Source organism: Herpailurus yagouaroundi, unplaced genomic scaffold (genome assembly GCF_014898765.1).
Source record: "Herpailurus yagouaroundi ecotype Mexico unplaced genomic scaffold, PumYag 182, whole genome shotgun sequence".
NCBI lineage: Eukaryota > Metazoa > Chordata > Mammalia > Carnivora > Felidae > Herpailurus > Herpailurus yagouaroundi.
The window spans coordinates 8,605,752-8,619,664 of NW_024412413.1; the positions used below are offsets into that span (position 1 = coordinate 8,605,752).

At 44.5% G+C, this 13,913-nt stretch overlaps 1 protein-coding gene across 6 annotated transcripts in view; it reads right to left on the reverse strand.

The window, feature by feature from the left end:
* Nucleotides 1–13,913, reverse strand: part of TNRC6B (trinucleotide repeat containing adaptor 6B) — a 248,718-nt gene that overhangs the window by 42,998 nt on the left and 191,807 nt on the right. For all 6 annotated transcript variants that reach the window (XM_040490760.1, XM_040490759.1, XM_040490757.1 and 3 more), the window contains 4 exons: nt 9,548–9,889; nt 4,694–7,042; nt 2,950–3,108; nt 1,344–1,519 (listed from right to left, as the gene is read on the reverse strand). In XM_040490760.1, the coding sequence (XP_040346694.1) occupies nt 1,344–1,519; nt 2,950–3,108; nt 4,694–7,042; nt 9,548–9,889 (3,026 nt within the window). The remainder of the gene's footprint in view (nt 1–1,343; nt 1,520–2,949; nt 3,109–4,693; nt 7,043–9,547; nt 9,890–13,913) is intronic.

Sequence of the window (13,913 nt, forward strand, 5' to 3'; positions counted from 1 at the left end):
GGGTGAGCACCTTCCCCCTGGTCACTTCTGGTCAGTAAGCAGTCTCCCTTGACTGCCTTTTCATTCCGTCTCAATGGGAGTTTGTAAATGACAAAAACAAGACCACAACAAGCCAGATAGCCTGAGAGTACAAAAATGCTGAGGAGTTTACTGAATAATTCCTTTTGTGACTAGGGCGAACAGAAAGAAGTCCTCAGAAGGGAAATTGTAACGCGCGCTTAAACAGGATGTCTCCAACAGGAACTACCTGTGTTCTTAGGCTATCGACTTACTATGTTCAGAACAAAATTAATCTCCTACAGCAAAAAGTGATGAAGGCGCAGCCCCCTTAGCCAACTGAAGACCTTCTAGGACGGCCCTTCGTATTTGAAACCAGGACAATATTCACTGTGAAGTTGAAATTATATGGCTGCCCACTTCTAATTTCCATCAATTTATCTGTGGAAGGGAAAAGAACACCTCTGCTGAGAGAGTGGTTCAGGTTCAAAGACCTGTTCTACATTGAAACCAAAGTCCTCATCGAATTAGGCACATCAAGGGGGACGTGGAGCTGCTCCAAGATATGGAAAGCCAACAGCTTTCAAACGCAAGCTGGTACGGGATGTAGGCACATCACCTGGTTGCTGCATCAGGCTTGTGCTCCGGCACTTTGCTTTGCTGGGAGGATGGTTCTGGGTTTTGGAATTTCCCGCATCAGAGAAAAACCAATCACGTTGATTGCCACTGGAAAAGCTATCTTACTTTGGTTTCTCTTCTATGTATCGTGGGGACTTACCCTAAGGCCTTCCTTGGTTTTAGAACGCAAAAGCATAAAACATTTACAAAGTGTGCCTTGAAAGCTTCTGAAGAATTATAATATGGAAACTAAAAGTGAAAAAAAAAATCTGTCTCTGAAAATTCCACTTTACCCACAGCAACAGCTCTGAGGTTCGAGGTTTCAAGGTCATGGGGAAGGAAGATGAGGAGTAAAGAGGAAGTACTCAATTTGCTCTTAAGAAAATATTTTTCCCCTTACTTAGGACCTCAGGGCTCCTTCCATTAGAAAATTCTCAGTTCTGCCTTCTAATTTTTTTTTTTTTTCAACGTTTTTATTTATTTTTTGGGACAGAGAGAGACAGAGCATGAAGGGGGGAGGGGCAGAGAGAGAGGGAGACACAGAATCGGAAACAGGCTCCAGGCTCTGAGCCATCAGCCCAGAGCCTGACACGGGGCTCGAACTCACGGACCGCGAGATTGTGACCTGGCTGAAGTCGGACGCTTAACCGACTGCGCCACCCAGGCGCCCCTCAGTTCTGCCTTCTAAGAATGAAGAAACAAGCTCGAACTTTTCTAAAGTGGGCTACCTTCATCTGCTTCTTTCCTCCTTGTCCCCAGCTTGCTGAGTTGTGGGAGGAAGCACTTCCCTGAGAGCCGGCGGTGTTCCAGACTCCTCCATCGTCCTCCTCTTCCCAGCTGGGATGGCGAGTTCCCGTCACTGGACCGTCACTCTCCCCCCAGCCATCTTGCATAGATTTGGAATCTTTAAGAAAAAAAATGGAGGGACTGTATGCGACAGCTACATATAACAATAACCACAACGATTGGTCCTTATGAACACGGCATTCTGGGATATTTGTCATCTTATCTAATCCATCTATACGGCCAGGCAAATATTCTACCCCCTTCCACATTCACATTACTCAGACAAAAGATAAGTATAACTATAGCTTTAACTACAGAGGATCCTGAAGAATAGAAGACTTTCTTAAAAATCTGGAGAAAAGTGCAAGTTTTGTGATGGAGGAAGGGTGATTCTGAGGTTGGGAAAGACACCTAAAAATCCTGACAGTACTGCTGAAGTACCTCCTTGTGCCAAGGGTCTGGTTAATATCTTCCACCAGCATTTCGGGTCTATTTCAAGTCTAGGCATGGTATTTCCCGTGATGATACAACCAGTTTTACTGTGAAAATCATGATGAAATCAAGGTCTTTATAAAGCTATTTCTATGCAGTGAAGGAGATTGATAATTTTTAAACTGCAGTCAAATTAACGACACAAGAATTAATTTCTAGAATACAGCAATGATTGTACTTCTTCATGGGCACTGGAAGAGCCAGAAATATCACACAATAAAACTGATAACAGAATTATTCTCATTCAAATTTTGAGAATTCGATATGACCACACTTTAAAAATAAAAGAAGATAATTCTTTAAGTCTGCAATATGGCAGAAAAGAGATGTTGGAATACTTTTTAAGAAAACTACAAACAAGTGAAAATGGGCACTTGAAACTGAATTTTTCAACAGAGGAACTTCCTACGAGACATTCCATAGCATCGGTTTACAAAGTTTTGCAAACTGCTGTGACAACACGTTGCCAGCTGGATCAAGTAAAGCTTAGACTTTCAACGATTATGAATAAGTGTGACATGCTTTGTATAAAAAATCCAAATGAAGCAATCTTTGTTGGGTTCAAGAAACCTTCAACGTTCCTATGTGGGTGGGAGTATGAGAGGAGACACAAAGGGACAAGGAAAACAGAAGGGTGAAGTCACTGGGCAGCAGAGGCTATGTTCCACATTAAAAAGCCAGGAAAATCTTTTTAAATTATACTAACAAAGGGGCAAAAATGCAAAATAGATATGGTGAGCAGTATTTAAGTTACTGGCAAAAAAAAAAAAAAAAAAAAAAAAAAAAAAAAAAAGTACCACATCAACATTTCGATTCTGGCCAGATACTAAACCTAACTTAAAATAAAATCAACAAAATTAACTTATGACTTCTAGTTCAATGTAAACATGTTAATACCCAAAGCTAAGTCACGGCCACTTGTTACTAATCATCTATTAAAGGTTCACGGTCCTGAATCTCACTGAAATGACAGTTTAAACATTACAGCAGCCCTCACCAAAATGTCTGACTCCCAAATTAATGGAAAATCCCTCACAGACAATGCTCTAAACTTACTAGGTTTCATGGCATTTGGAGCGTTGGAGGGTGCGTTCCCCCAGCCCGTGGTCGATGCTCCAGTGTCGTCCATTTCGCCCCACCCAGGACTGCTTTCATTTGGCTCACCCCAAGCTGAAGTACCATTATCTGGAGCAGGTGGTGTGCTTTTGCTCCAGACTGTAAAGAAAGAAAATGTGTCTCTAAGAATGATTTGTGAAATGAAACATCTCAACATCCAGGGGTAGCGGGTGGAGAGAAGGTGAGAGGAACAGTCACTCCTATGTTCTGCTGGCAGAAATACAAATACAGAAATACAGTTGCCTCGTAGGGGGCAACTGGTATTGTTGCTTTAACTTCGGGCCCAGTAATTCCGTTGCCAGGAAATTATACCATAGATATACTTGGAAAGTACATGAAATGACACGTACAACAACGCTCTATCGCTGTTGAGAACGCTTCGGAAGCAACCTAAATACCTATCAAAAAAGGGCTAGTCCGACCAATCGCATCATCCATGAAATCAGTACTGTACACAAAACAAAAGACAGAAACGTACATGCTAACATGGAAAGTTTTAAAGTAGGGTGAAAAAGGCAAGGCGGAGAACAGCAATTCCTTCTGTGTCAAATCTGTAAAGGGGAGACAGATTTTGGTATAGGTAAGGAACAAAATTTTTGAATGAGACACAAAACTCTAAAAGATTACCTGTGGGAAGAGATTCTAGGGGCTAAGATTCATTTATATATTACATTTTGCTTTTCTGTACAGTTTGGAGGTTTTTACTATATGGATAATTTTTTTTTACGTGTTAGCAGATTTTATGCTAGATAGGGACTTAATGAACAATCTTTATTTCCTCCCTCATACTTTTCAATATTTGGGGGGAAAAAAAGAACTAGTTAAAAGCAATCATTTTGTAAGTGGCCGTAACTGCATTCACTGAACACTCCCCAAGGCTTACTCAGGGAGTGGGTAACTAACTATGATTAATTTTAACTAAAAAACAAAAACAAAAAATACCCCATCTGAACAGTGCATTCCCTTAATTTCTTGAATTCTATGCTTTATGGGGACATTCAAGTTGATAGTGCCAAAGATGATATTACCAGCATTACTTTTAATTTATCAGGTATGATGTTTCTATTCAAACAAAGGAAGAAGAAAAGTTTAATTTTGAGCAAGTGATTATCAGGAGAGAACAATTTCTTTTACAAAGCACTCCACTTCCAGAGGTGATCATTAAAAATCATGTGGAGAGTGACTGAAGCCTTCCAGACCCCAGCTGGGCTAGAGCATTCTGATGGCCCCAGCAAGAGCAACAAAATACTTCCCCTCTGCTGGGGAAGGAGAAACACCGAGGATGTGTCCACGGGTAGAACTCGAATGGAAACCAGGTCTATTTCTGCTACTATTTTAATTCTTCACTTTAAAACCTGGAGTGTAGTTTGTTTAGTGAGCTGTATCTTTTGGATTCTGCAGACCAATACAATTAAAAAAAAAAACAAAACCCACACAAAGCAAAAAAAAACCCCAAACTTTGGGAGACTAACACAGGGATGGCGTCTTTTCGCTTCTGCCAAGAAAGAACATTAAAATGTACCACCAGCATCTGTTATTGCTCTCATCTCATAAAAAAGGAGATTCTGTAAACAGCAGAGTAGGGTTAACGTAGGAAAGATTTCCAGAACAAGACTGAGTAAATGAAGCTTAATAATAATGCCCTGCTTTAGGATTTTTCACAAGAAAAAAGGCCACTGCCTACCTGATGCTGATTTACTGGTCATCGGGGTGGGCAGGTTTGGTTCTCGAGGTGCTGGGCCCCCTTGGGAATTCTTATCCCACAGATTCACATTCTTGTAGTTATAACTGTTAGGGTCTCCCCATGCGGAAGTGCCATCATCGATGTCCATTTTCCGACTAATTGACTGTGGGGATGGCTCTTCCCAACCACTGGGTTCCTCATCCTTAGGGGTTACTGGCTGTGGCCCGCTGCTCCAGTTGGAATTGGAAGGTCGTCCGTTGCCTGGAGGTGCTGGGGGTGGGCCTCCCCATGAACCAGAAGGCTCTGGTTGTGGTGGCGGTGGCTGCTGTGGCTGCTGCTGCTGTTGGTGCTGTTTATTCCAGGAATTGGGCTGTCTGCCTGTCTCGGTCCATGCTGGAGACCTTTTGCAATCTTCCCACCCGCCTTTGGAAGCTAGGCTTGTATTCCCACTGTTCCCCCAAGTTCCGATTTCGTTCTGCCCTCCTTCGCCCCACCCAGACACAGGTTTACTTGCAGGACTTTCCCAACTGCTGTTTTTCGCCTGGTCGACTTCCTCTCCCCAACCATTCTTCCCAGAAGTCCATCCTTGATTGGGCTGGCGTCCCCCTCCCCACCCCTGATCCTTGTTGGAGTTCTCATTCCAAGAGGAAGATGGCTTTTCATCTGGTCGGCCGCCTCCCCAGTTGGAAGAGTTGTTGTTCTTGTAGTCATTCCAGCCTCCTGTGTTCTTGGGGTCTTTCCACTCTGTAGAGGCTGAGAGCTCCCCCCATCCAGACTTCATTTGATTGCTTTGGCTGGGTGCATCTCCCCAGCCCCCTGAGTTCTTGGTCTGTGTGGCAGCGCTCTCCCACCCCTCAGTTCCTTTGTCAGATTTCCCCTCAGGCCTTGGCACCTCTTCGATATCCCACACCGTGTCCTGCTTAATTTGAGTTTGGCCCCAGCCAGTGTTTGAGAGCACCCTGGGGTCCAAATCAGTTCGGCTCAAAAGAGTCTGTAAGACAGCCTGACAATCAGGATGTGTGGGCCGGTATGACCGACGGCCAGAATTATGACTGTCACTACTTCCTGCTTTGTGGTTGCTTCCAGTGCTTTGACCTCCAACTTCACTTCCTGTGGAGCTGGAAGATCTTCCCCAACAGGGAGCCTGGGCATTGCCTTGGTTTTCAGGGAGGGGGTGGCCCTTTTGATTGTCCCATGCTCCAGTGCTAGAATTTGGTTGGTTTGGACCACTCCATTCTCCAATTTTCAACTCATCAGACCCAGTCGGCTGTTTCCATTCTCCCTGAGAGACCCCAGATGTCATTTTGTTCCCTTCACCCCATTTGTTGTCATTAGAGTCCTGAGGGCCAAAGTTCCAGGACCCACCCGTAGACCTGTTATTGTTGTCCCAAGAGTCATTTTTTGACCCAGTTGATTTCTGAACAGAGGCTCCTTTCCAGGAGTCCTCTCTATCCTTTCCATTGTTCCCATTGTTTCCAGAATTGCTTTGTCCAGAGGCTGTGTCAGTTCCAGAAGGCCCCCTAGCTGCACCCCAAGATCCAACACTCCCAGTCTTTCGATCTCCAGTGCTTTGTGAAGGGGCATCAGTGCTCCTGGAGGCGTTCGCCAAGCCCATTCCAAAGGGCATTCCCTTATTCTCCATGGGGTTTGGTGAACTTAAGTTCAAGGAGTTAGTGTTTCCATTTTTTGGTCCATCAGTGTTATGAATTTGAGCCTGTTCTCTGCCAGAGACAACAAAATTAACACCCGCATTTTCCATCTTTGACTGCTGTTCCCTGGATGCCTGACCTACTGTGCTAACCTGTGCACTGGAATTACTAGTATCCGTTTCCAATGCCCCTTTCCTAGGATTTCCTTCTTGGACCAGCGCTGGCCAGGCAGATGGGTTGCTATTTGGGTTAAAGTTGCTGAAGCCAGAGCCAGGTCCAATTCTATCCTGACCACTCACATTCCTCCAATTTCCTAGTCCATTGTTGCTCTCTGTAGTAGAGTTGGAAGATTGAACAGATTTAGTCTTAGGGTCAGATTTCCAGACCCCAAGATTACATTCGTTCCCAGAACTTGCAGACTGGCACTGGCTCCCTTTTCCTTTGTTACTAGTGGTGCTTCCTGGCAGAGTGCTCTTCTCAGAGCCAGGGTTCGAGGCACTGTTGTTATCGGTGGTGTTTTCGGAAGAAGACTCAGTGTCTTTGCTGGCGATACAAGGCCACTCTTCCATGTCAGACCCGTCTACAATCACCTTGTCCCAGATGTGAATTGGGTTGGGGGAGGCGCCGTTGTTGGAGGAGGCTCCCGGGCCCCAAGTGGAATTTGCATAATTTGAAGCAGCAGCACCTCCAAGGGTTGACTCTGGGGAAGAGATGGTCTCATCAATCACAGCTACACACGCGCGCTCTATTAACACCTCAAGCTCAAAGTGCCCCTAAGGGAGCTCATCACGTTTCCCCACAAACTAGCTTCTCTAGCCAGTTGCCTGTCTTAGTAAACTGTGTCACACCTTAGTCATCTCCTCTTTCATTTTGCCTGGTTGGTGTATTTGCTAGGTGTAACTCCACAACATCTCTCAAAGCTATTCCCTTGTCTTTTTTTTTTTTTTTTTTGAATGTTTATTTTTGAGAGAGAGTGAGACAGAGCACAAGTCAGGGAGGGGCAGAGAGAGAGAGAGGGAGACACAGAATCTGAAGCAGGCTCCAGGCTCCGAGCTGTCAGCACAGAGCCTGATGTGGGGCTCAAACTCACGAACTGTGAGATCATGACCTGAGCTGAAGTTGGGTGCTTAACCGACTGAGCTACCCAGGTGCCCCTCCCCTTGTCTTTTCTATTGACAGAGAAGGGCCTTCTCATATCTTGAGACAATGCAGTAACACCCTGACCTTGCTTTGTATCTCGAATCTACTCTAAACACCCCTGGCTAGAGTAATTGTTCTAAAGCACAGCTTCGATTAGATCACTGCTGTAGGGGAAGCTTCCAACAGTTTCCTAGCGCACAATAATAAAGCTAAACTCTTTGGCCTGGAGTTTGATCAAGATGCTACACAACCTGGGCCCAAATGACTTTTCTAATCTTATCTTCCACTGGTTTCTATGTAGATGTCGACATTCCACACTACTTGACATTCCACAACTTGTGCCTTCTCATCCTGGCACCATTCCACATTGGCACCTACTGGTTTTTCCTCCTGAATGCACATACTGAAATTTACCCATCTTTCTGGGCCTAGTTCAAGTGCCGTTTCTTCTAGGAGTTTTTTTTTGTTTGTTTTTAAGTTCATCATCTGAAAATGCCCTTCCCTGTCTAGAGCCACTTTGCTCAGTGCTGTGGAGCTGTGGTCACATCTTCCTTCCCCACATTAGCACAGAGACTTCCGCAAGAGCTCCCCCTCTTAGGCAGAGACCCTATCTTGCTCACGTTTGAATTCCATATAGTGGCCAGGGCATCACTGCTCAGTAAGCACCTGATGAATGATGAACGCCCACGCAGCTAGATGCTGGGGCAGGCAATCAGGAATCAGTTTGTATGCCTAAGGAACTTAATCTGATAAATTAGTCTGGCTCAGCACATATTTTGGAGGAATTTATCATATTTGGGGGGAGACGGGAGAAATGACGTTTTTAACCCAGTAATTTCTTTTGAACTTGTTTTAGTTACTTTAACCAAGAAGTCTTAAATCAATATAAAGTTGAAAAAATCTTACATAGAGCCATATAAAAGTAGGGAAGCAGAGAATCTCAAACTCTTCAGATTTAGTGGCCTCCTTGGTTTTAAGAATGCAAACAAGAGAATCTGACTCACACTGGCCCCAGACCCATGTCTGCGTCCAGGTCTGGCTACATTTGGCTGCAGAAACACTCGACATGACCACTCCTCACATACTTCCTTTTGCAAATGCTTATGAGGGGCCATGAAGCTTTTCCTTGCCTGCTTTGGGCCTGGCCTGAGGGGCCACCACAGAAAAGCCTGTATGAAGTATCTGTCACCATGAGGTTTGTCTCCATTTTTACTCTGCACATGAGACAGTAATAGAATTTTCTAGGCATTTCTGTGTTCAAACTCAGAACTATTAACTAGAAGCATGCTACAGTTAACAATAACCAATTTACTGTTCTTGCCAAGGCTTGATGATGTTCAAGCCTTTCTAGCACAACCTCAAAAAAAATTTTTAAGAGCTAAGTAGACATCTGTTAATAAGCTTAAAAAAAAGCGGGAGGTGATGTTTGGAGGTTCTCTGCTATCAGGTGATTTAGTATTCATCTATTAAAAACTCTCAAAACTTCTAGTAGAGCCCTTCAGCTAAAGATCCCTTATATCTACATATAGTTTTTAACAGAGCTCAAAATCCTCTAAAGAAACAATGATTTTAAAAAAATCTAACAAAAAATGATAGAATGATATTGTTTGGTATCCCCTCCCCACCCCCAAGATCTTATACTGTAATCGAAGAGACAGTTCTCTCTCTGCCCCGCAGCGTTCTGCGAACATAAACAGGGGCAGCCAGGATTCAGAACAAGCCTCTGCACTAGCCCCACCTCCAATCATACCCTGGGCACACACTTGTGGTGACAGCTGGAACCACGGAGGCTCGAGTTTATCATGTGCTTGTCAGGAAAGGAAAAAAGGCCCCAAATGGGGATGACGTATGGCAGCCACATTAGCCTCTCCTGCCAACAGCACACACTGGACACTAAAACCCAATTTCTGAAGAGAAGTGCTGGGACACAACTCGTGCAGGGAGCCTCTCCTGTCTTGGGAGTGACCCCAAAAGCCTTTTGGGGACTCTATACCAGGCAGTACAAAAGAAGTGCTCGCTCTCTTTAAAGCTGCCAGGAAATCACTTCCCGACCCCGACTCCTCACCTGGTGCAGTCCCACCGTCACTCTGCAGCAGCGTTCCTGTCACTTGTGCGTTGTTGGAGTTTGCTCCGGGTGCCGTGGGGGGAGGAGGCCCTGCCCCGCCCCCGAGGAGCATGCAGGATGGTGGAGGGGGCTGCCCACGTTTTAGTAACACTTTGTGGTCCTGCTGGCAACGGAATCGCGGCGGCACCTCCCGAGGCATGTAGCGGGCGGCGCTTGGCGGTTGTCCGTTCGGCACTGCCACCCTTTTGGCATTGTTGCCACCATTGACTGGTGGCGATGGAGAGCTGCCAATTGGGCTGGCGGCCGTTGGTTGGCTTAAACTTGGTTTCGTCACTTCGGGCACTGAAAGAGAGAGAGTGGGGAACGGTCTTTGAAGTCCAATACATTTTTATGAAGATTGTTTTTCGGAAAGCTTACACGAGACCAATTCCAGTAATGGATCTTCCATCCTACTGTGGGTGGATGTGGTCTTTCTAAACTCCCCTGCATCTTCAGTTTACTGGAGATCAGGCAGAGGTGGGGAGTGCGGGTGACAAGGACTCAAAGACAGCAATACCCCAGAACTCTAGTCCATTAACTAAGGGGGAGGGGGAAGCAGTCACCAGTCACTTCCCTAAATCCGTGGAAGGTTCCCTAGCAGGTCGAAGGGTACATATGGGCCCCAGGCCAAGTCCTCAGTAAAGGTTCAAGGCTCTCAGCCCAAATGCCCTTTATCCACATTCTTAAAGATTTACCTCTGAGAAACCTTTCCTGAATTCCCTGGACTAAGTAGGCTAAGCACCTTCATTTGTGCTCTTGGAACACACTGTCCGTCTTTCTTTACCACGAATTCACCATATTATATTGAAACTCGCATTTACAAGCTCCTTGCTCTCACCAGGGTAAGGACCCATCTTTCATCTTATTTTTTAGGTCCTGGCACCGAGTAGACCCCCACAGGAAACCTCAGCCCTGGAGAATCACAAAATCAACTTGGTTTGGGTTTCTACAGCTACCTAAACGCAACCACTCTTGCTTGGTACTTTGCAAATTCTGTGCAAATAGAAATGTTATATAAGGTTTGGTTTTGTGGGGGTTTTTTTGCTTTTGTCAAAAAAAAAAAAAAAAAAAAAAAGAGCCTTAAGGGTACCTTGTATATTTACTCCAACTCTTATCTAAAACAAAAATGTCACAATGTAGGCATGTTTCCTATTTACTTTAAAGAATTTAATGTTTTACCTTACTTTTAAAAAGGGCAAATAGGAAGTATGGGAATGTGCAGGATGACCATATGAAGATACAATCTGCAGGACACTCTGCAGAAGTTGAGGGCCTTGCCCTCAGCCCTCCATAGAATATTCTTCTGGATCTCGATGTCCCTTGCTTCATCCTACCAAAAGACTGTCACCCTTTCCAAGAAAATCTGCCTGGCAAACAGAGGCTGGCAATATTACAGAAACAATCGTTGAGCCTGACAGTTCGGATGATTCTGAGGTCACGTTCCCTGACATCCAGAGTAATGTTTGGGCCAACTCCGGGGCAGTACTGCCCTGACCACTGCAATGGTGCTGGGCCAGCCTGTTGCTCATTGAACTGGCTCCTTTATGAAGGGAGAGGCATCATCAGAAATCAGGGTACCCAATCTACCTCCACTGGATGTTGGGGAGTACTGGGTGTAACCAAGAAAGAAGAGTAAGAGCCTGAAGTAACTTCAAGGCAACCCCTGGTCTAACTTTAGCCAATCATGAGGCAGTATCGGGCCTTCCAGTAAGGAAGGGAGGTCAGAGGATCCACAACCTGATGAGCAGAATAAACCTATTTCTTAAGAAAATAAATTGGTCACTATATGATATTATCAATATAGTAGGTTCTGTATGACCTTACAGCAGCTGATGGGTAAAAATAACTGATAAATGAGTGCAGATGAGTTATCCAATGATTCATTTTCTCTCTGTGCTTGCAAGATTGCATAGCAGATGGCATTCCCAGTCCCCTTTCCTCTTATTATGAGAAGAAAGGAGACGTCGGCAAAGGCTGCGAGGGATCTTCCCAAATGGTTTTTAGGATAGAAGGAGCTATGCTTCCACGAGGCCGCCCTTCCATAAAAGCACTAGAATCTCCACTCTACATTAACCACGTCTGTTACACACCTGGACTCATTCCCTGAAACAGAGCAAGACATAGTAAGGGCAGTCAACAGCATGGAGGTCTGAACACCCAGTTTGACTAACGTTACAACATTCACAGCATAATCAAAGAAACTTGGGTAACATGTATTGTGCAAGATTCCCTGCAAAAGTGCCTCAGAGCATTTTCCCACCATATCAGGGATAGAAGGGATCATAAATAATAAACCCTTTTTAAAAAATAAAATCAGACTACCTCTCAGCCACTTTCTTTCCAATATCGTGCTAGTCTAGGAGACTAGTCATTCAAAACTCCAGGACCCAGTCAGAAAATTTCTAAGTTATATGTTAGGAGAAAACTGTGTTTCAGAACTGTTTTTTACATATTTTTTGAGAGTTGAGCAGGGGAGGGGCAGAGGATCTGAGGAGGGTAGTGAGCCCAATGGGGGCTTGAACTCACCAACCACAAGATCATGATCTGAGCCAAAGTCGGGTGCTCAATGGACTGAGCCACCCACGTGCCCCAGAACTTGAATGAATTCTTACTCAATTGCTTTCTTACACCTTTCTGTGATTTCAAGAATTTGAAGCATTTAAAGGCCAATCAGAACTCTAGACTGGAGAGCAATGCAGCTATTAGGCAAGAGGCCCAATCCCACCTGCTTCCCAAAGTCCAAACTTAGGACCTCCCAGAGTTAGTGTGTGCATTACAGTACGCTCCAGGATGTCAGATGCTAACAGAGGAGATGGAAATTATAAGGGAGTGGGAATTACTTTTCAGTCCCTCTTGTTTTTCTTCAGAACCTTACTGATTTGTAGGTTGTAGTGCAAATTGGTTTAAAGATAAGCTGCTCAAAATAAGGGCATAATTTCTTATCTCCCAGAGAAAAGGTCAGTGGCTTAAACATGATCTCTGTAGCAAAGGGAAACAGAGACATTGTGAAAAATGCTGGGTATCTTATTTTCTAATTTCCATTCAATGACTTCCAAGAACCATTTATTTGCTCTTATGACTGAATCTTTTTCCCTTTCCCTGTCGCCATTATTCTCATCTTACAGTCTGAACTTCTAAATTGCCTCTATTTCTGAAAAAACTTCAATAAAATGCTACTCTTTCAGATAAAGGCATTAAGAAAAATCTGAAACAAGCAGGACCAATAAGAACTACTATCTTTAAATATCTTGATAGTACAAACACTAAAAAAACCCTTCTAGGAATGTATTTTTTCTAGTGATGAGAACTTTTTTGTTCTAGAAAGAGAGAGAGAGAACGCGTGCATGCACACACACGCGCGAGCAGGGGAGAGGGGCGGGGGGGATGGGGAGTGGAGAGAATCTCAAGCAGGCTCCATGCTGAAGCATGGAGCCCTGTGCAGGGCTGATCCCACGACCCTGGGATCGTGACCTGAGCTGAAATCAAAAGTCGAACACTCAACCAACAGAGCCACCCAGTCACCCCTAGAAATGTTTTATTAAAGGTAGCAGTTAAAACACATACAAGCCCTAGAAAAGACATTATTTTCAACTGAAAATTTCTTGGTAAATAATCATTAGTTACAATGCAACACAACAAGAATCTCAGACTGAGGACACACAGACAGTGGCTGCTGTGCACTGAGGAGTTCTCAGTCATCTCTGAGCACTGCCTCCATTTCTTTACCTTGTACTCACTCCTCAGACTCCATGCACATTGGCTTTTGCCCTGAACATCTCCCTGGGAACTCTTCTCATTCAACAACTAGTGATCTTCATTGTCAGTCTAATGGACACTTGCTGGACCTTCTCTTGACTTTTCTGCAACTTCGGACACTATTGGCCATATCCTCCCTCTGCTTTTGTGAGAGCTGCTGAGACCCACTCCAGCCAGCTCTTCAGCTCCTCCTTTCTCTCTTCCTTTGTGGGTTCTTACACTCTTGGTCAGGGCTCAGAAGACTTTTTCTGTAACGGGCCAGACAGTAAATATTTTAGGTTTTGCTGGCCATACAGTCTTGGTTGTGACGACTCTACTGTGAGTATAGGCAAAAGCAGCCACAGACCATGCGCAAACGACAGTGTGGCTGTGCTCCATACAACTGTACTAATCACACTAAAGTATAAATTTCATACCACTCTCACTGTCACAAAATATCATTCTTTCATAATTTTCCTAACCACTGAAAAAACGTAAAAAAAATTCCTAGCTTATGGGCAATACAAAAACAGGAGGAGAGTCAGATCTGTTTGGAGGGTGGTAGCTGGCCACCTCCTAATCAGAGTTGTAA